This window comes from Chionomys nivalis, chromosome 13 (genome assembly GCF_950005125.1).
Source record: "Chionomys nivalis chromosome 13, mChiNiv1.1, whole genome shotgun sequence".
NCBI lineage: Eukaryota > Metazoa > Chordata > Mammalia > Rodentia > Cricetidae > Chionomys > Chionomys nivalis.
The window spans coordinates 74513858-74534818 of record NC_080098.1 but is presented as its reverse complement, the minus strand read 5'-3'; the positions used below and the strand labels follow the sequence as shown (position 1 = coordinate 74534818).

Here is a 20961-nt window from a genome sequence, read left to right as displayed (position 1 = left end):
GATTACAATCCCAGAAAACCTAGACAACAATGAGGACACTAAGAGAGACATACATAGATTTAATATACATAGGAAGTAGAAAAAGACAAGATCTCCTGAGTAAATTGGGAGCATGGGGACCTTCTGAGAGGGTTGAAGGGGAGTGGAAAAGTGGGAGGGGAGCAGAGAAAAATGTAGAGTTCAATAAAATCAATTAGAAAAGCAGGCTGTGCAACCATAATGAACAAAGCAGTTAGCAAAACTCTGCCACTGCATCCTCACCCGCTATGACTTCCAGATCCCAACCCTGTTTGAGTTAATGTCCTGACTTCTTTTGATGATGAACTGTGGTGTGGATGTATAATCTGAATAAACCTTTTCTTCCCCAGGAGCTTTTGGTCATGAAGAGCTATCAGAGCAACAGTAACTCTAAGACAGACAAGAGATGAGAATTTCAGAGGCTGGCAAAAATGATGTAAAAACAAATTGTTATCTTTTGTTTATGTAAATAAAATATATTTGGATTCAATATATGTTATTTAATTCTAGTCTGTATGTAAGTTATGTTAAAGAGATATGTCAGGGAAAATTAGGCCAGTCCCACAAAGATTTACTTCCACCTGGTGCATGAGATTTGCCATCCGTTAGATATGAAATGAGATGCATTGACATGAGTAGAAGACACCATCACTATACCAACATGGAAGCCTTACAAGTAAAATTGGTCAATCGGAAGCACAGTGTCAAACCTTGAAAACAAAGTAGAGGATTTAGACAGTCACTGAAAAAATATGAATAAAGACAAAACCAGAAACAATAAAAGGAATAAGTAGAACTTTGGGACACTATGAAAAGACAGCATCTATGTATAGAGGGCATAGAAGAAAAAGAATAATTCCAGCTGAATGGCATAGACCAGATTTTCAGTTTGTTCATTAAAAAACAAAACTTCCCAGACTCCTCAAACTAAGAGAAGTCATACCTGTTTAAAAACAAGAAGGCAGAACAGCAAATAGCACCAGAACAGAAACTCCACATATCATTTTATAGCTAAAACAGTAAATCTGCAGAACAAAGAAAATAAAACATACTGAGCACTACCAGAGAAAAGTCACAAATCACAAACAAGGACAAACCCATCAGAATAACAGGTAAAGCCTCAATGGAAACTAGAAGACAGAAGAACTTAGAGCCATGTTTTCCAAGTTCTAAGAGATCACAGACACCAGCCCAGACAACCTTACCAGCAAAATTATCTGACAGAGTTGAAGGACAGTGAGAACATTTCCACGATACAGGCTAACAAGTCTTCCAGACCAGGCATGATGGCTAATCTTGGTTGTCAACTGAACATACACAGGAGAGAGAATCTTGTTTGAGAAAGACCTTCCATTAGGTTGGCCTGTAGATATGTTTTTGGGCTTTGTCTTGACTGGTAATCGACATAGAGGGGCCCAGCCTACTTGGGGTGACACTATTCCTACACAGATGGGCCTGGGCTATACAAAAAAAAGGTGTCATGGGGAGTAAGTCAGTATTTGGCATTTGAGTATGGGTTTTACTTCAAACATATGCAATAAATTCTATGTCTTGGTTTCTCTCAATAATGACCTAAAAATTGTGAAATAAATTCTTTATTATCCCAAATATCAGTTTTCTTGTGGTCATTATGTCTAGCATAGCAAAACTGCAACAACAGAACCAAAATAGATGTTGTATAACTAAGGTGTTGCTATGATACATCTGACTGTACTGTTGTGGAGGATTGTGGTGGCCTTTGAGGCTTTTCTTCTACAAGTCATTGTGAGCTCAGATCTTAATGTATAGTTCGGTATATTCTATAAATTGTGTGGAAGTTCAGAGTCAAAAGCAAATGTTGTTCATGGTTGCAATTCTCCTATGTCTGTGTGTGAGTGAAGCAACGAGAGAAGAGACGATACCATAGTGTGAATACCATGTCTAGGGAAAAACACACTACACTCTAATGCATGTCAATGAATTTACATTCCACCAGTGTAAGGAAGAAAATATTTTGGGTGATTTATAAATCATGTTGCGCGAGTGGGAATGATCATATCAAACATATCAATGAGATCATAGTTTGGCACCAGGAACTCTGGTAAAAGCTAAGCATCATAAACGAGCTCCAGGCAGGCCATTAGGCAGCATAGATATGAGCCTACCTAGCCCAGGATATAACTGTGAGCTAAATCCAACGAGCTAAATACAAGCTGCTACTGATGTGCTAGACAATCAATCCCAAGCACTGAGTTCTGATAGCGCAAAGTTACTGCACAAAGAAAAGATTTAAAAACTGGAATTGTGGGTATGAGTGTAGGATGATACTGTTGTCCTCCCAAGAAATGAATTTTATAGTTTCTGTGTTGATACCCATTTGCTAGAAGACCTAAGACTCCATGCATGCCGCTGGCCTCAGTGACCACTGACTTTCAGAATTTTAGGTGGGCCAACACAGGCCTCCTGTCAGGCATAACCATTGACTAAACTCAGAAGAATGTCCTGGATAGTTACCAATGCCACCCTGAGGATGCCACAGGTGAGAGACTTTACAGCACAGGTGGGTCAAGGGTAAAGGATTGCAAGTGCACTCACTGGAAAATTTCTCCAGTGGAACCCAGCAGCAGTAGCAGTATTTCTGCACAACAGGTATTTCCTGCTTGGTGAACTATCTGCTTACCATTTATATTGGTATCATATTACATGTAACATTTGTATGATTATACTATATATATATTCAAAAGACAAATCCTTTGTGGACATCCTAAATGCCTAATGTCTACAGTCCATATGCGCCAGCACTCTGCAGAAAGATGGGTCATTTTGGCACCTGAGCATTGTCCTTGGTGTTAAGAAACAGATTATTTGTTCCTTATGAGTGAAGTTTATCCTGGTGGTCAGAAATTCAGAGCAGCACAGATTCATCCACGGCAGTGAGTGACACATGAATAAAGCCTTGTCACAATTTTAAAATGTGGAGTATGTTCTTTTTCACACATTCATTAACAAATATTACACTGAGGCATTTCTCTGCTGAGTTATTTTTCTACATTTGGTTCTTAACTGACAAAGGATATTTCAAAAAGCAGTTAAGGAAGTGAAAGGGTGTAAGGAAGTCAGCTACATGACAGAGAAAGAGAGTATAGGTTCTCCTTACGTCTATCAGGAGGCACTTGCGTAGATGTGACTCAGGAGGAGTGGATTGTTTTGGCCCAAGGCTTCCATACCTGTTGACTAGCTCGTTCATGCTGATTGTATCTATCTCTTAAGGCTCAGAGAGCATCTGACTCAAGGTCCAGAATCATTTGTCACTGGGACAGAGAGTGATGGAAGTTCATTATGACTTTCCAATTTCACTGTAATTACCTGATGCAATGTCACTCAAGTGGCTACATGTGTTCTGACAATTTTGTCTCCACAACTAACATATCCTGACCAATGAGGGTCTTAGTGGTATATGCTAGAGTTTGTAGAATGGGTCTCTACATTTGGACATAGAACAATAAAGAGAAGAAGCCCTTAGAGATCACCAAACAAATTCACAGTACAGAGTGAACTAGGTCTTCTGTTTAGCTACATGGATGAGGTGTGAGGTTTACTGTGTAACACTTCTGCTGGTAATGAAGAGGAAAGATTTCATGCCATTCTCTCCTGCTTAGTGACTTCAGTTCTTCACACATGGGTGTATTTAAAAGGTTAGTGTGCTAATAGAATTTATCAAGCTCCCCTGATATTTGAGAACTGTGCCAAAATGTTTCTTGTTTAAGAAATATAGAGTTGGCCGGGCGGTGGTGGCGCACGCCTTTAATCCCAGCACTCGGGAGGCAGAGGCAGGTGGATCTCTGTGAGTTTGAGGCCAGCCTGGTCTACAAAGGGAGTTCCAGGACAGGCGCCAAAGCTACAGAGAAACCCTGTCTCGAAAAACAAAAACAAAAAATAAGAAAGAAAGAAAGAAAGAAAGAAAGAAAGAAAGAAAGAAAGAAAGAAAGAAATATAGAGTTACCAATTCAAGTCAATCTGTCTTTTCTTTTGAAATCCTCAATCTGATTTCTTTATCTGAGGAGGTAATGATTGGGGGTATTTCAGACACAAAGTGTACAGGGAGAGCCATCTTTCTCTTATGAACATAATGATTTGTTACTTTCTTTGAATTAAGCATCCTTCACTCTTGGCAGAGGAAGAAATGGATGGATAACTAACATTTAAAGCATTTTGAAAAGCTATATAAAAACCAATTATGATAGAAGTGTCTGAAAATACATATACACATAAAAGAAATTTAAATGTGTCATCTTGTAATAGAGGAGATAGTACACCAACTAGACATCATATGTTACCAAATAAAAACCTAGTTCTAAGAATGTATTTTACCTTTCTGAATCATGATGTGGTATATCTTTCGGTATATGTGTTGCTTTTATTGGTTGATGAATAAAGCTGTTTGAACTATGGTCACTCAAAATACTGATAGGCAGGAAGCTCAAACAAAGATACATGGAGAGTGTAAGTGGACTTGAGGAGATTCTGTGTAGCTGCTGAAGGAGAAAGAGGCCAAATCATTAGAAGTATGCTGCAGTATGTGGCAATACATAGATTAATAGAAATTGGTTAATTCATAGTGTAAGAGGTGACAAGGAATATTCCTGAGAGATTAGCCAGTGTAGTACTTAATACAGTTTCTGTGTGATTATTTAGGTGGGGGCCATCATGAAATGAAAGTGCAGTATCCATTTACATTATCATATAACCTGTCTTAGTCAGTGTTCTGCCATTACAGAGAGACGATATGACTGTGGAAACACCTATAAAGGAAGATATTTAATTGGGTCTTACAGTTTCAGGGGCATTGTCCATTGTTATCATGGCAGGGAGCACAGCAGTATAAAGGCAGCCAGGCATGGTACTAGATAAGTAAGTGAGAATTTCACATTCGAGTGATACTGGACTTGGCATGTGCTTTTGAAACCTCAAAACCAACTCCCAGTGATGTATTTCCTCCATCATAGCTGTACCTCCCAATCCCTTCAGATAGTTTCATTGACTAGTGAACAAGCGTTCAAATCTGTGAGCTTGTTGGAGAGATATTCTCTTCTATATCACCCAATTCCCCTTCCTGGAACCATAGGCTTATAGCCACATCAGAATGCAGAATTGCATTCAATCCAAATTAAAAATATTCTGTAGTCTGTAAGAGTCTCAACACCATTTAAAAGTCCAATGTCAAAGTCTCTAATACTTGTGTCATTTTCTTAACTGTAATCTCTTGTAAAATTGAGATTAAAAGCAGATAAAATCCTTCCAACATACAATGTCACAGGATATACATTGCCATTACAAAGTCGAAGAAAGAGATTATTGTGAGGAAAGACTATACCTGAAGAGAAACTAAAACTAGAAGGGAAAACTCCAAATTCTACATCTCCATGTCTGATGTCAAAGTATTCTTCAGATATCCAACTCATTTCAGCTTTGTTGACTGCAACAGAGTTATCTCTCTTAGGTTGTTTCCAAGCCATGTTATCAGCTCTTCTTAATGGGTATCTCTTGACTCTGGCATATTCAACATCTTGCTGTTTCTAAGGTCATCTGGGTTCCACCCTCACAGCTTCACATAATGGCATCCCTTGACTTCCAGGTAGGGATGCCTCAGACACAAGCCTTGCCTGAGAAGCTTTCCTAAGTCACAAAGGGAGATTGCACAACCTCTTTTTATATCTTTCCCTCTAATGACAGAACCATGTAGGCAAGTTCGCTAAGTCCTTATGTTTCCTGGGCCTTGAACATGGTCCCTTAATTCTGAATGCCTCCAGGTACTGATTGCAATGCAATGTGAGTGACTGTCCCTGAGCCCAGCAGGATGGGTCCTGAAGCAGTAAATATAGTAACTTTGAATTGATGCTGTGCTGGGACAAGGAAGAATGCCAGGTAAATAATGCTTCTAGATGGCAGGCCCATTTAACATCCAAAAAAGAAAAGTCAGAGAGTTTCAAGAGATGCAACCACAGCCTGCCAATTGTATCTCCTCTCATGCTTCAGCCTTGAACACCACTTGGCCTTTGATGGTCATGTCTCCTAAATGTCTTGTGAGATCCAATGTATTATATACTGACACATGGAAATAGAGCATCTCAAGAATCTGTGTCCTCTAGGATCCAACCATAGCTGAGGAGTAAACACAAAATGGAATGCATTGATTAACTCCTGCCAGGTATGGTAACCAAAGCCTCCAACTCTAATTGCAAGGGCACATCACACATCTTTTCCAGAAAGTGTACTCAGAAAACAAGCAGCTCAGTATACTGTGATCCAAAGCCTACAGGACTGCTATCCAACTTGCTTTGACAAGGTTCACAAATTCAGCTTCCTGTTGTCTCACAGCCATGCCAGAGGGAAAGTCAAAGGTTATATGTCAGAAAGAGCCTGAAGTACTAGTGCCTGAAGACTTAATTCTGTCATTAACACAGCCAATCCAAAACAGCTCATGATTGAGGGGCAGGTTCAGATAGACAGATATTTGGAATTTATAGCATGAGTAAGAGTTGCTGTGCCAGATTCTGGAACCTCAACCACCTCTGAAGAGTTGAGACTGTGGAGTGAACTGAGTCATCACCACAGATAGGTAAGACCCTGTGTTTGCCAAGGCAGAAATGTAGGTGACATTGGGGGAGGTGTTTTGAGAGATTCCAGGGAAAATCAAGTAAATACCAAGACTATAATATAAGCCTCAGCAACCCTGTTGTGTGTAGCTGTAGTGGAATAGGTAGGAAAGTCAAAGATGACACCACATCACTTATAGGTCTGTTTGGATAGGGTACCATTATGTGAAAGTCTGGATCTGCACCCAGAGATTTACAGTTGGTTCTTTGAACACCAGTAAACATCACTGGCACTTACTGGTCCAGAAGAGATCATCTCTTGCACATAACCCAAGAATGGATCTGTTTTTAGCTCACATGGACAGACGTAGTAGCAGATAGTATGTTCCTATCAAGTCCTTTGGGTAGTGTTGCTTTAGAGAAAAAGCAAATTCAGAAACTGATCATCCCACTACGGACTTGCTATTGTACTCCACCTACTCCCATGGTTTTGGCTTCCTGTTGGTTTTTCATATGATATAGGTAGTGAGTTGGGAATTTTATTTCACATTTGAAAGGGTAGAGCACAAGGAATAGTAAATGACTTTTCCAACATTCTTATAGAAGATATTTTAAAGTGTTGTACTAAGAAGGGGAGGGTTAAAGTCAATCCCACTACTTTCTGCATATTAGAAAGGCTTATGGTGCCATGTAGTCTCAATCCTTAAGCTCACCTTGAAATTTGAAAGTAGAATAAAATACCATGTGATAGAAGTTTTGCTTGGTATAAGCAATGACTCAGTGATATACTAGACAATGATAGCTTTTATGTTTCTGTTCCTCACAATGGATGAAGACATTTCTAAAGTAATAATAAGCATTTTACCTAAAGTTGTCATTGCTAGAATTCTGAGCTCATGTTCTTCATTTTGTATAGAATCTAATAATAATCAGTTGATGACTCAGTTCAAACATACCCTAGAACATTTCTGCAGTCTCTCAAAAATTGTTGGAAGAACAATTCAAAACTTTTATTGACCACAATTGATTAATTTATTATGAAGGAGTAAGAAGACATAAAATTATTTCTGTAGCTATGTCTTCATTTCTCTTTCTTATCCAGGCTCTTCAGCTATGACTCCTGCTGTCTTCCTGTTCGTCCTGTGCTTAGGAGTTGGGTCACGTGTTTTGGCACTTGATCCCAGTTTGGATGCTGAATGGGAAGAGTGGAAGATACTCTATGAAAAATCATACAGCCTGGTTGGTATCCTGGAAACTGTCCAGAAGGGCCCCAGCTGTCTAGGCATAGTAGAGGTCATAGGTGCCCCACCACAACTACCACCACTGAGGTTGCTTAATCACCACCATTGTGAGCAATGGGTTGCCAGATTCCCTTTCGTCAGAATGAGGAGAATGTGTGACTATTGTGTCCTAGACTAACTCTCCTGGGCCTCTAATCACCTGGACAGCAAATCTACATCAGCTTGTACAGGAGTTTAATTATAAAGAAATGTCACCCATTTTTGTTCTTATCCAGGAGGAAGAAGCACTGAGGAGAACAGTATGGGAAAAGAACGTGAAAATGATTAAACATCACAATGGGGAGAATGGCCTGGGGAAGAATGGCTATACCATGAAAATGAACGCCTTTGGTGACATGGTGAGCGTGACATGCATTACTTCACACTGTATTCTCTTGAGTGCTTTACATGGAGTCTTTTCTTTTATAATCATTTATGTATGCTTTCTTGAAGACCGATGAAGAATTCAGGAAAATGATGGTTAATTTCCCAATGCAAACTCACAAGAGGGGGAAAGGCATCTGGAAACGATCTCTTAGTGGTTTACCCAAATTTGTGGATTGGCGAAAAGAAGGATATGTGACCCCTGTGCGGTACCAGGTTTGACAGTGCCACCTGCCCTTCTTCTTAAGCCATATTGAAGAGGAAAGAACTTAGTGTCTTTGTTTTCTTATTGAATGGGGAGAGATTTGCCGCTCATTTTTTAAATAATATTTTTTCCTCTTTGAAATCTTCATACATTTTCCAATATTTATTGATATTAACAGTCCACCAAACACATTCTATGGATATTAACTTCTACCATATCTCATTGTAGAGTTGATGTCCCTTCTATTGTCATTAATAACCGATAAAAGCAAGAGGTCTTTCACAAATGTGGGTGGGGGGACCCACAAAGCATGTGCACACTACCAGCATCCAAGTTTTCTTGGAGACTGACAATTCCTTTCTAGGCATCTGTCAACTGCCAATTCCTAATTTTCACAAATTATTCACCTGTCTATGTTATTACCTGAGTTAGTATTTGTTTATGAAAGACCATATTTTCTTCACTTTAGGGCAATTGCGGTTCTTGCTGGGCTTTTGCTACAGCTGGTGCCATAGAAGGACAAATGTACAAAAAGACAGGCAAACTCATTCCTCTGAGTGTGCAGAACCTAGTGGACTGTTCTAAGCCTCATGGCAATAATGGCTGTGATTGGGGTAACACATACTTTGCTTTTCGGTATGTTTTGCACAATGGAGGTGTGGAGGCTGAGGAGACCTACCCATATAAAGGAAAAGTAAGTGGACTTCATATATTGTCATTTCAGCTCAACATTGAGTGAAAGACAACTGTAGATATGATACACTATCTGCAGCACTCAGATTGGGTGATAGAATCTCTCTCTATACTCTCATTTCAGTTAATAAATAATGACCTTTGCATACATTTTTGGTGTGATGGTTTTGGTGTGGTTCTCTCTATGTACATAGAGAATATAGAATTTATTTTACCTATAATAGAGATCTCTGTTATGATGTGGGATGTCCTGTTGTATATATGTTGCTTTTATTGGTTGATGAATAAATCAGTTGTGGTCAATGTCTTAGTGAAATAAAGCCAGTTGTGATATTCGAACAGATATATATATATATATATATATATATATATATATATATATATATATATAGAGAGAGAGAGAGAGAGAGAGAGAGAGTAATCAGTGTCAAGGTGATGCCATGTAGCTGCTGAAGGAGAAAGATGTCAGAACATTACTGGTAAGCCACAGCTTTGAGGCAATACATAGATTCATAAAAATAGGTTATTTTAAGATATAAGAGATAGCTATGAATATACCTGAGCCATTGGCCAAATATTGATGCAACTAATATAGGTCCTAGGTGATTATTTTTGTCTGGGTGGAAGGAATATGAAAGCACAGTCTCAACTTACACTGCAGCAATAAAAATTCTTATGGACAGGAGTAAGTATTGGTTGTCACTGAGGACAAGAAAACTTATTTTCAATTCTAGATCTGCCAGTACCATTTCACATCTTGGGATTATTTACAATAATCCAGACTTTTGTGTGCTCAATTGCAAAGAGCAGAGTATGGTGGTTGTGATTCTCTCCTAGGACATGGAGGGAAGAAACTGAGTCTTTTATCTCTTCACCTTTTAAAGGAAGGACCCTGCAGGTACAATCCTCAGAATGTAGCTGCTAAAATCAGAGAATTTGTGGCCCTCCCAGAATATGAGGATATTCTAATGGATGCTGTAGCAACTCAAGGGCCCATTCCTGCTTCAATTGATGCGCTCCATGATTCTTTTAAGTTCTACGATGAAGGTTAGCATATTTCTTCCTAGATATAGAAAAAGCCATTGTGACATCTCTATGTCATGACAAGTTAACAGACTGGCTGCTATGTAAAAAATGTGATATAAATGTTTAACTTTCTGGATTTTACTAGTCTCTTAATAATAGTTGTGAGTAAAGAATTTCAAATGGTATGCACCCTCATATAAAAGTTAATGTGTCCCATTTAATAAAATATATTGGTTAACTAACTTCTCAACTCCTCTCCTTTTCATGGACCTTTTAGTTGTTTATCAAAACTGATTATCTGAAATGAAATTATAACAGAGACTTTGAATTAAATAATTTATGCCTTATAAGTTTAACTTGGCATTAGACACTAGTAGAAAAAGTTTAAAGTTCCAAGGAGTCATTTCGTATTCATGCAGTTTGTAGCTATCAATAAATCTCACTATTTTGAATATTTTCAGTTTTCTGTGAAACTTTATGTTTCTGTTTTTGTGTGTGCACCCATTAGCGTTTTTGTGAACAACTAACTGGCTCAAGTCTGTTTGTATCATTTCAATGATTGTTGAAATAGTTCTATTTTGGTGGCTATAGTCACTGCCAGGTGTCCTGTGCATCTTACATCAGTTTCTGTGTTATTTCTCAGGCATTTATCACGAACCAAATTGCAGCCGTTATAATTTGAGCCATGCAGTTCTGGTGGTTGGCTATGGATTTGATGGAAATGAAACAGATGGTAATAACTACTGGACAATTAAGAACAGGTATAAATTGCCATAAAAATCTTTATTTAAAATTTCGGGGCCTGGAGAGATGGTTAAGTGCTTAATGACACTGGAGGCACATCCAGGAGATTTTGATGAAATTGCAATTTTCAGGCAGTATTTTGATATAAAGTTAGAAGATTTTGTTTCGTTTAATTTGAACAAAATCTGTTCTTGTTTTCCCATGTTCATGGATGAGGTGTATTTGACTGTTTGCATGTCTGCAGACATGTGTGCACCAGTGAACATGTGTAGAGCTCTGATGTCAGCATCAATTGTTTCTCAATCACTATATAACTTCTATATTAAGACAGTGTTCTTTTCTGATCTAAAAGTTAACTATTTAATCTGGCTTACCAGCTTGTTCTTGGTATGTTCTGTGTCCATGTCTCAGGAATGAGGTTTACAGGCATACTATAATATCAATCTGGCTTTCCAGTCGCTCTTGAAACTAATCTCATCTCTTTAACGGCTGAGCTCCCTTAAGTTCTCAGAACGTACTAACAGTATGTTCTCAAAAAAATTTCCCAACCCTTCATTGCTATCTAGGGTATCAATGTCATGTGTGTTACATTGATTTTGTACAATGCTACACGTTTGATAGTTTTGAAACATGTAACAGTAGAAATGCATTCTATTGCGATGTTCACATTCCTGTGTGAGGCACATCTTGGTGCTCAGGAATAGACCCTCTGCCTTTCCTGATCATTTTGTTAGATTGGCCTCTTGACAAGTCCATCATGTGGTAAGCTTTGTCCTAAATGGAAAATATGATTTATTTCAGCTGGGGACAAAGCTGGGGCATGAACGGCTACATGAAAATTGCCAAGGACAGAAAGAACCACTGTGGAATTGCTTCATTTGCCCAGTACCCTCTTGTGTGAGCAGCCTGATGCCCACAAACAATCACTTGGCAGGAGACTGCATTTCCAGAGATGTTATATCCACTTCAAAAACCAGCCTTTGCTTAGTGTGTTAAACTGCTGAGTCTCTCAAGGTCCACACTGCAGTGTGAATTCTAGGAGCTTTCAAATACTTGAAATTACAAGCTTTATAACTGGTTCTCTAACTAATAAGTGTTTATGATTCCGGAGACAACGTTATTTTCACTCTTAATACCTGTGTAAATAAAATCATTTAAAATTAATTTCAACTGTCATTTCTAGTTTCTCATCTTTTTTGCAGTGACTTTATTGTGGTCAAACATGCAATTCACCTTGTAGTGGGGACTGAGTGTTGTGCTGGTGTCTGGAAGAAAGGGTGGGAGGGTCCTCCTTGATGGGTAGCATTCTTCATTGTTGTGGTTTGCTTTCAGTGTTCTGTTTTCCAACAGCAACCTTGCTCTGAAAGACTCTATGATAGTTTCTGGTTTTGACACTTTTAGCTGGCACACATGTGGGAGCCCACAGAAGTGGATCCATTCCACATTGACTACAGGTCAGAGAGTTCACATGTTTTCTTGCTTCTTCAATGCTATTGACAAGAGGGCGACTTAAGGTGTGGCTTTAAACAAGATAGCTTAGCTTATGGTGTGGTTGTTTGGTGTTTTGTGTATTAAGATGGCCCATAGAGGGAATCTCTTCCACCTTGACTGAAGGTCAGAAAGTTCAAGCCTATTCCTGCTCCTTCAAGGATATGACAGAAGGCTTGATCCAGGGAATGGCTGCATACAGGATACGTGGTCCAAGGTGTGATTGTTGCACTTCCTGCTTAAACAACATGTACTTAATTCCAAATACAGTCGTTTGATGTTTCAGTATTAATAAGGTAGGCTTGGGAGAGAAAAGAAAAAGGACAAAGACCTTAAAGAAGGGTCCTAACACTTTGAAGGCAGAGGCAGGTGAATCTCTATGAGCTAAAGGGCTTCCTGGTCTACATAGTGAGTTCCAGGACAGCCAAAGATACACAGAGTAATCCTGTGTCAAAAAAAATTTAAAATAAAAATAAAAAATAGAACTTAAAATAAAACCACATAAAGATGGTAATACACAGAATATGAATACTATATGCTATTGTGTTGTTTTCTAATTCTTTGATGGCTGAGGAAGAAGCTATAATTGCGAAAAGACATTTGATTATGAATGCTTCTGGATTAAACCAACACATATATTTTGAAAATGCCTTGACTTCAAAATTTAAGTCAAAAGGTATGTTACTTTGGAGAAGAGGTTTTGCTTTTGGTTTCACAGGAAATGACAGGCTGTGGATTCAATTTTTGCTAAAAAAAAAAAAAATCAGGTTGACCAAGGAAGACCCCTGAAAAATCTCTGATAGAAGTGGATGACCCAGGTGATCCAACATTTCAGAGGACCTCTGTTCTAGTTTCCTCTGAGTTCTAGAACCAAGACAGCCTCAAGTCTGCTGGATGAGATGATCAAGCCTCACTAAATATCCCAGTCAGGACTTGATCATAATTCTAAATTTTCTTTATGTTCCCATAAGATTACCAGCATCCCCAATCACCAAGAAGCAACCTGGAAAACTACGCTTACATTCCAAAAAAATGATTATGGATGTTTGTCTCTTTTAGAATGTTGGTTATAAGTTTTTATGGATAATGGTCAGGAAAAAAGATCTAAGCAGAGGAGATAGATTTAGAGTTCTCATTTTGCAAAAAAAAGGGGGGGGGAGGAAGAGTGCTATGAAACAATAATCTTGTATCCTGTAAAGATTTGTCAGTTGCATTGCTTTAATATAATGCTAATTGGCCAGTAGCCAGGTAGGAAGTATAAATGGGGGAACCAGAACTGGAGAATTCTGGGAAGACCAAAAGTGCAGTTTGCAATCATCATCCAGACCAAGAGGAAGAAAGATGAGACTGCCTCACTGATAACAGGTATCAAGCAATGTGGCTAACACAGAGAACAATAAAGCATTAATGTAAGATGTAAGAATTAGTTAATAAGAAGCCTGAGTTAACAGGCAAACCAGTTAATAACTAATGTAAGTTCTGTGCATTTCTTGGTACAAATGGCTATGGGAACAGGTGTAACAGAAACCTCTGTCAACAACCTAAAGCTGTAGAATCTTCTTAAAAATATACATACATTAAGTCCATACTAGGAAATAATCAAATTCTGGTTGAGAGTGGACAACTGTGACTCTCAAAGTATATCTTCTTGTGTGTTTTCTTCTTGGACTCTTTTCCTTTGTTTTAACCTATTCCGATATTTTTGCTTTTATTTTATTTTCTTATATTTAACTCTGTAATTATTTCGTATATAACTGTTTGTTTTGAAGAGACAGAGAAGTGTGGATCTGGATAGCAGGGGATGTGGGTAGGAATTGGGAAGAGAGGATGAGAAATCATAATCAGGGTATATTGAAAATAAAAAAGTTTATTTTCAACTAAAGGAAAGTTATATCAAAAAAATATAAAACCTCTATTTCATTATACTGTGAAGGGAATTTAGATACATATGACATTAAAATTAAGACAAAAAGAACTGAATCATTAAACGGATCTGTAATCAGCAATCAGGTTGAAGCAACAATAAATGTCTAAATAAATCAAGTCTACCCTCAACTCATAATTAAATCCCAGGGACAGATGGCTAACTATGAACTTCTTTTTTTTTAATTGCTTTTTTTTATTTTTATTCTTTTTTAATTAAAATTTCCACCTGTCCCCGTTTCCCATTTCCCTCCCCCTCCTCCCAAATATTGCCCCCTCCCGCACTCCCCTCCCCCTATCCCCACTCCTCTTCTCCTCCCCCCACTCCGTTCCCCCTCCCTCTCGATACTGAAGAGCAAGAGAAATTCCCTGCCCTGCGGGAAGACCAAGGTCCTCCCACTTCTATCTAGGTCCAGGAAGGGGATCGTCCAAACAGGCTAAGCTCCCACATAGCCAGTTCATGTATTAGGATCGAAACCCAGTGCCATTGTCCTTGGCTTCTCATCAGCCTTCATTGTCCGCCATGTTCAGAGAGTCCAGTTTCAACCCATGCTTATTCAGTCCCAGTCCAGCTGGCCTTGGTGGGCTCCCGATAAATCAGTTCCAATGTCACAGTGGGTGGGTGCACCCCTCGTGGTCCTGAATTCCTTGCTCATGTTCTCCCTCCTTCTGCTCCTCATTTGGACCTTAAGAGCTCATACAGTTGCTCCAAATTGAGTCTCTGTCTCTATCTCGATCCATCGTCAGATGAAGGTTCCGCTAGTTCCCAGTTTTTGGCCGGCAATCTTGTCTACTTCCCCTTTCCAGGCGGATGACTATACGATTTTCTTTGGGTTCACTTTCTTATTTAGCTTCTCTAGGATCACAAATTATATGCTCAGTGTCCTTTATTTATGGCTAGAAACCAATTATGAGTGAGTACATCCCAAGTTCCTCTCTTTGGGTCTGGGATACCTCACTCAGGATAGTATTTTCTATTTCCATCCATTTGCATGCAAAATTAGAGAAGTCATTGTTTTTTACCGCTGAGTAGTACTCTAATATGTATATATTCCACACTTTCTTCATCCATTCCTCCATTGAAGGGCATCTAGGTTGTTTCCAGATTCTGGCTATTACAAACAATGCTGCTATGAACATAGTTGAACAGATACTTTTGTCATATGATAGGGCGTCTCTTGGGTATATTCCCAAGAGTGGTATTACTGGATCTTGGGGTAGGTTGATCCCAAATTTCCTGAGAAATCGCCACACTGATTTCCCAAGTGGTTGCACAAGTTTGCATTTCCACCAGCAATGGATCAGTGTACCCCTTCCTCCACAACCTCTGCAGCAAAGGCTATCATTCGTGTTTTTGATTTTAGCCATTCTGACAGGTGTAAGATGGTATCTCAAAGTTGTTTTAATTTGCATTTCCCTTATCACTAAGGAGGTTGAGCATGACCTTAAGTGTCTTTTGGCCATTTGAATTTCTTTTGTTGAGAATTCTCTGTTCAGTTCAGTGCCCCATTTTTTAATTGGGTTAATTAGCATTTTAAAGTCTAGTTTCTTGAGTTCTTTATATATTTTGGAGATCAGACCTTTGTCTGTTGCAGGGTTGGTGAAGATCTTCTCCCAGTCAGTGGGTTGCCTTTTTGTCTTAGTGACAGTGTCCTTTGCTTTACAGAAGCTACTCATTTTCAGGAGGTCCCATTTATTCAATGTTGTCCTTAATGTCTATGCTGCTGGGGATAAACGTAGGAAGTGATCTCCTGTACCCATATGTTGTAGAGTGCTTCCCACTTTTTCTTCTATCAGGTTCAGTGTGTTCAGACTGATATTGAGGTCTTTAATCCATTTGGACTTGAGTTTTGTGCATGGTGATAGATATCGATCTATTTTCATTCTTCTACACGTTGACAACCAGTTCTGCCAGCACCATTTGTTGAAGATGCTCTCTTTTTTCCATTGAATACTTTTAGCTCCTTTATCAAAAATCAGGTGTTCATATGTTTGTGGGTTAAAATCAGGGTCTTCTACTCGGTTCCATTGATCGACTTCTCTGTTTTTATGCCAATACCAAGCTGTTTTCAATACTGAAGCTCTGTAATAGAGTTTGAAGTCAGGGATGGTAATGCCTCCAGACGATCCTTTATTATATAAGATTGTTTTGGCTATCCTGGGTTTTTTGTTTTTCCATATAAAGTTGATTAATGTCCTCTCAAGATCTGTGAAGAATTTTGGTGGGATTTTAATGGGGATTGCATTGAATCTATAAATTGCCCTTGGTAGAATTGCCATTTTTACTATGTTGAACTATGAACTTCTAAGAGAACCCAGAGAGCAGGGATTCATCTACGGCAGTGAGTGCCCATGAATGAAGCCTTGTCACAATTTTTAAACATCGAGTATGTTCTTTTTCAGTCATTCATGAACAATTATTACACTGAGGCATTTCTCTGCTGAGTTATTTTTCTATGTTTGGTTCATAACTGACAAAGAACATTTCAATTAGCCAGATATAGAGGTGAAAGGGTGTAAGGAAGTGAGCAACATGACAGAGAAAGAGAGTATAGGTTCTCCTTACGTCTATCAGGAGGCACTTGCGTAGATGTGACTCAGGAGAAGTGGATTGTTTTGGCCCAAGGCTTCCATACCTGTTGACTAGCTCGTTCATGCTGATTGTATCTAACTCTTAGGGCTCAGGGAGCATCTGACTCAAGGTCCAGAATCATTTGTCACTGGGACAGAGAGTGATGGAAGTTCATTATGACTTTCCAATTTCACTGTAATTACCTGATGCAATGTCACTCAAGTGGCTACATGTGTTCTGACAATTTTGTCTCCACAACTAACATATCCTGACCAATGAGGGTCTTAGTGGTATATGCTAGAGTTTGTAGAATGGGTCTCTACATTTGGACATAGAACAATAAAGAGAAGAAGCCCTTAGAGATCACCAAACAAATTCACAGTACAGAGTGAACTAGGTCTTCTGTTTAGCTACATGGATGAGGTGTGAGGTTTACTGTGTAACACTTCTGCTGGTAATGAAGAGGAAAGATTTCGTGCCATTCTCTCCTGCTCAGTGACTTCAGTTCTTCACACATGGGTGTATTTAAAAGGTTAGTGTGCTAATAGAATTTATCAAGCTCCCCTGATATTTGAGAACTGTGCCAAAATGATTCTTGTTTAAGAAATATAGAGTTACCAATTCAAGTCAATCTGTCTTTTCTTTTGAAATCCTCAATCTGATTTCTTTATCTGAGGAGGTAATGATTGGGGGTATTTCAAACACAAAGTGTACAGGGAGAGCCATCTTTCTACCCAGTATTTCCAGGATCTAGGAAATATATTAAAATTTAAGGATGAACAAAGAAAAAATATTAAAAATTCATAGGAAGCTGTAGTGCAGAGTCAAGTACACAATCGAGTAGTATTTGAGTAATCCATAAAAAAAAGTCAACATTACTGGAGTTAGTTGTTGGCCCTGTCAAAAATCTCAGAAAAGATGCACTTGGATCATATGCTATATTTTGATTACTGTTTTTGGCCAAGCAATATTCATTTTACTTCTTTGTCCAGGAGAAGACTAGAAGGTAAAAAGCCAGTTTTTATTTAATCTGAAATCACTGGAAATAGTTGGGACCAAACTATTGTGTGTCACAGGGTGTTCAAAGGTTCAATCGCCTTCCTTCTTCATTTGATATCAAGAAAACATATAACACAATTAAAATTGAGCTACAGCTCTACATAGAGAATTGTAAAAAGAGTTAACTCAATGGTTGAGAAACACTTAAAGAAATGTTCGGCACTTTTAGTCATCAGGGAAATGCAAATCAAAACTACCTTGAGGTAGCGTAGTATAGATATATGAAAAAGACAGATAAATAAATGGAAAAGAATAGAGGGGTCCAGAATCATTGGCTACTGGGACAGAGAGATGGAAGTTCATTTGTATATCTTTCGAAGGTAGAGTTCACTGTAATTGCCTGACCCAAAGTCACTCAAGTGATTTCATGTGTTCTGACCATTTACCCCACAACTAATATAAACTGAAAAGTGAGGGTCCTAGTGGTATATGCTAGAGTTTGTAGAATGGGTTCCTAAATTTGGAAACAGAAAAATAAAGAGGAGAATCCTTTAGAGATCAGCAAACAAATTCACACTACAGTGTGGACTAGATCTTCTGTTTAGCCACATAGATGACTTGTGATGTTTACTGTGTAATACTTCTGCTGGTAACGAAGTGGAAAATTTTCCTGCCATTCTCTCCTGTTCAGTGACTTCAGTTCTCCACACATGGGTGTCTTTCAAAGGTTAGTGTGCTAAGAAAATTTAACAAGTTCCACTGATATTGGAGAACTGTGCCAAGGTGATGATAGTTTAAGAAATATGAACTTACTAATTCAAATCAATCTGTCTTTTCTTTTGAAATCCTCAGTCTGACTTCTGTATCTGAGGAGGTAATGATAGGGGGTATTTCAGATACTAAGAGTACAGAAAGTGCCAACTTTTCCCAGTATTTCCAGGTTCTAAAAATATATTAAAAATTAAGGATGAAGAATTTTAAAAATAATTTAAAAACTCACAGGAAGCTATAATGCAGAGCCAAGTACAATATTGAGGAGTATTTGAGTGATCCATGAGAGAGCCAATTTTACTGGAGTGAGTTGGTGGTCTTATCACAAATCTCAGAAAAGATGCATTTGCACCATAGGTTATATTTTGATTAGTGTTTTTGGTCAAGTAATATTCATTTTACTTCTGTGTCAAGGAGAAGAGTAGAAAGTCAAAAGCCAGTTTTTGTTTAATAAGAAATCAGAGGGAATATTTGGGACCAACTAACTCTACATCCAACAGAGAATTAGTGTCCTGAATATGCACAAAACTGAAAAATGATAAACAAGAAACAAACCAATTAGAAAGATAGGCTTTCTAACTGGACATAAAGTTCTCAAAAAAAAAGAAAGAAATAGAAATGTCTAGTAAATACTTTTAAAAGTTTTAAAAATACTTACATACTTGGGAAATGCAGATTAAAACTACGTAAATAATTCTGTCTGATGTCAATCATGATGGCAATGATCAAAAAGACACATGACATATTCTAAAGGGGAAAAGTGTAGGAAAGGGCACCTTTACACACTGTTCCTGGCAAAAGAACAGCTCCATTTAGTGATCATACCAGGCTCAAACACATTTGAACAGACGTGCCAGTCATTCTTGGGAGGGTTAGACTTCACAATAAGAAAGTGAGAGAGGATTCTAGAAACCCAAATATGTAGCAGGAATTCAAACAGCAATGCCACCACTGACAGCACTCATTCTCACACCTCTGGGAGGACACCCCAGGATTAGATGTAGATAAGTATGACCCTTGGACCCAATGCAGATATAGTGAATGGAAGGGGGCAGACACAGTCAGCAAGAAATACGAAAATACTGGCTTTTTTTTATGTCAAGTTGATATAGACTGGAGTTATCTAAAAAAAGGGGGGGGGAGCACCTCAACTAAGAAAATGTCTCCTTAAGATTGACCTTGTGATGGGGCCTTTCTTACCGATTGATGGGGTTGTGTCCAGTTATTCTATATTGTGTCACTTTGATTTGATGATCTTGGGGTCTATAACAAGCAGGCTGTGCAACCATGATGAACTAGGCAGTTGTCAGCACTCCTCCTTCAGATCCTCATCAGCTATGTCTTCAAGGTCCCAACCCTGCTTGGGTTTCTGTTCTGACTTCCTTTGATGATGGACTGTGGTGTAGATGTATACTCTGAATGAAGCTTTTCGGCCCTAGAGCTTTTGGTCATAGTGGTTTATCACAGCAACCTTAACTCTAAGACAGCCAAGAGATTAGCATTTCAAAGTCTGGCAAATAATGACATAAAAGCAAATTTCTATCTTTTGTCTATATAAATGCAATATATTTAGATTCAACTACATTTGATATTTAACCCTAGTCTGTATATAAGGCATGTTAAAAAGATGTGTTAAGGAAAATGAGGCCACTCCCATGAAGATTTACTTCCACCAGGTGTATGTGATTTGCCTTTCATTAGACAAGAAGTGAGATATATTGATATGAGTAGAATAAACAATTACTACACTAGTATGGAATGCCTTAGTAGCAAAATTGGTCAATTGGACAGATAATATCAAGCCTTGAAGATAAGAAGAGGATCTAGACAGTCAATGAAAATTATGAATAAAGAACTTTGGTAGACCATGAAAGGCAACATCTATGAACTGTCAGCAGAGAAGGAAATGAATTCCAGCTGGATGGCGTAGACCAGATCTTCAACATGTTCCCAAAAGACAACGTCACGAATTGCTCAAACTAAGAGAAGTCATACCCGTTCAAAACCAAAAAGACAGAACAACAAATAGCACCAGAACAGAAACTCCACAACAAAAAGAGGAATTGAAAACTATGAGAGAAAATTCACAAATCACAAACAAGGGCAAACCCATTAGAATAACAAGTAAATCCTCAATAGAAACTACAAGATGAAAGGGATTATCAGAATGTACTCCTATTTCTAAGAGATCACAGATGCCAGTCCAGTAACATTATCAGCAAAACTATGTGACAGAGTTGAAGGGCAGGGAAAAATTCTCCATGATAAAGGCTAGCAGACTAT

General features: G+C 38.4%; 1 protein-coding gene across 2 annotated transcripts; it reads left to right on the top strand.

Moving 5' to 3' along the window:
* The first annotated feature begins 7706 nt into the window (after nt 1-7706).
* Nucleotides 7707-11826, top strand: LOC130885842 (cathepsin Q-like). Of its 2 annotated transcripts, none has more exons than XM_057787641.1 (7): nt 7707-7832; nt 8113-8232; nt 8327-8473; nt 8932-9156; nt 10040-10202; nt 10825-10942; nt 11727-11826. In XM_057787641.1, the coding sequence occupies exons 1-7, from the start codon at nt 7707-7709 to the stop codon at nt 11824-11826; spliced, it is 999 nt and encodes a 332-aa protein (XP_057643624.1). The 2 variants fall into 2 exon arrangements, with proteins under 2 accessions (XP_057643624.1, XP_057643623.1); XM_057787640.1 differs by having other exon boundaries at nt 8110-8232.
* Nucleotides 11827-20961: the final 9135 nt, after the last annotated feature.

Coding starts and splice junctions, on each gene's coding strand:
- LOC130885842 (XM_057787640.1), top strand. CDS start 7,707: ATGACTCCTGCTGTCTTCCTGTTCGTCCTGTGCTTAGGAGTTGGGTCA. Junction 8,474..8,931: donor TGACCCCTGTGCGGTACCAG/GTTTGACAGTGC, acceptor TCTTCACTTTAG/GGCAATTGCGGTTCTTGCTG. Junction 9,157..10,039: donor CCTACCCATATAAAGGAAAA/GTAAGTGGACTT, acceptor CACCTTTTAAAG/GAAGGACCCTGCAGGTACAA.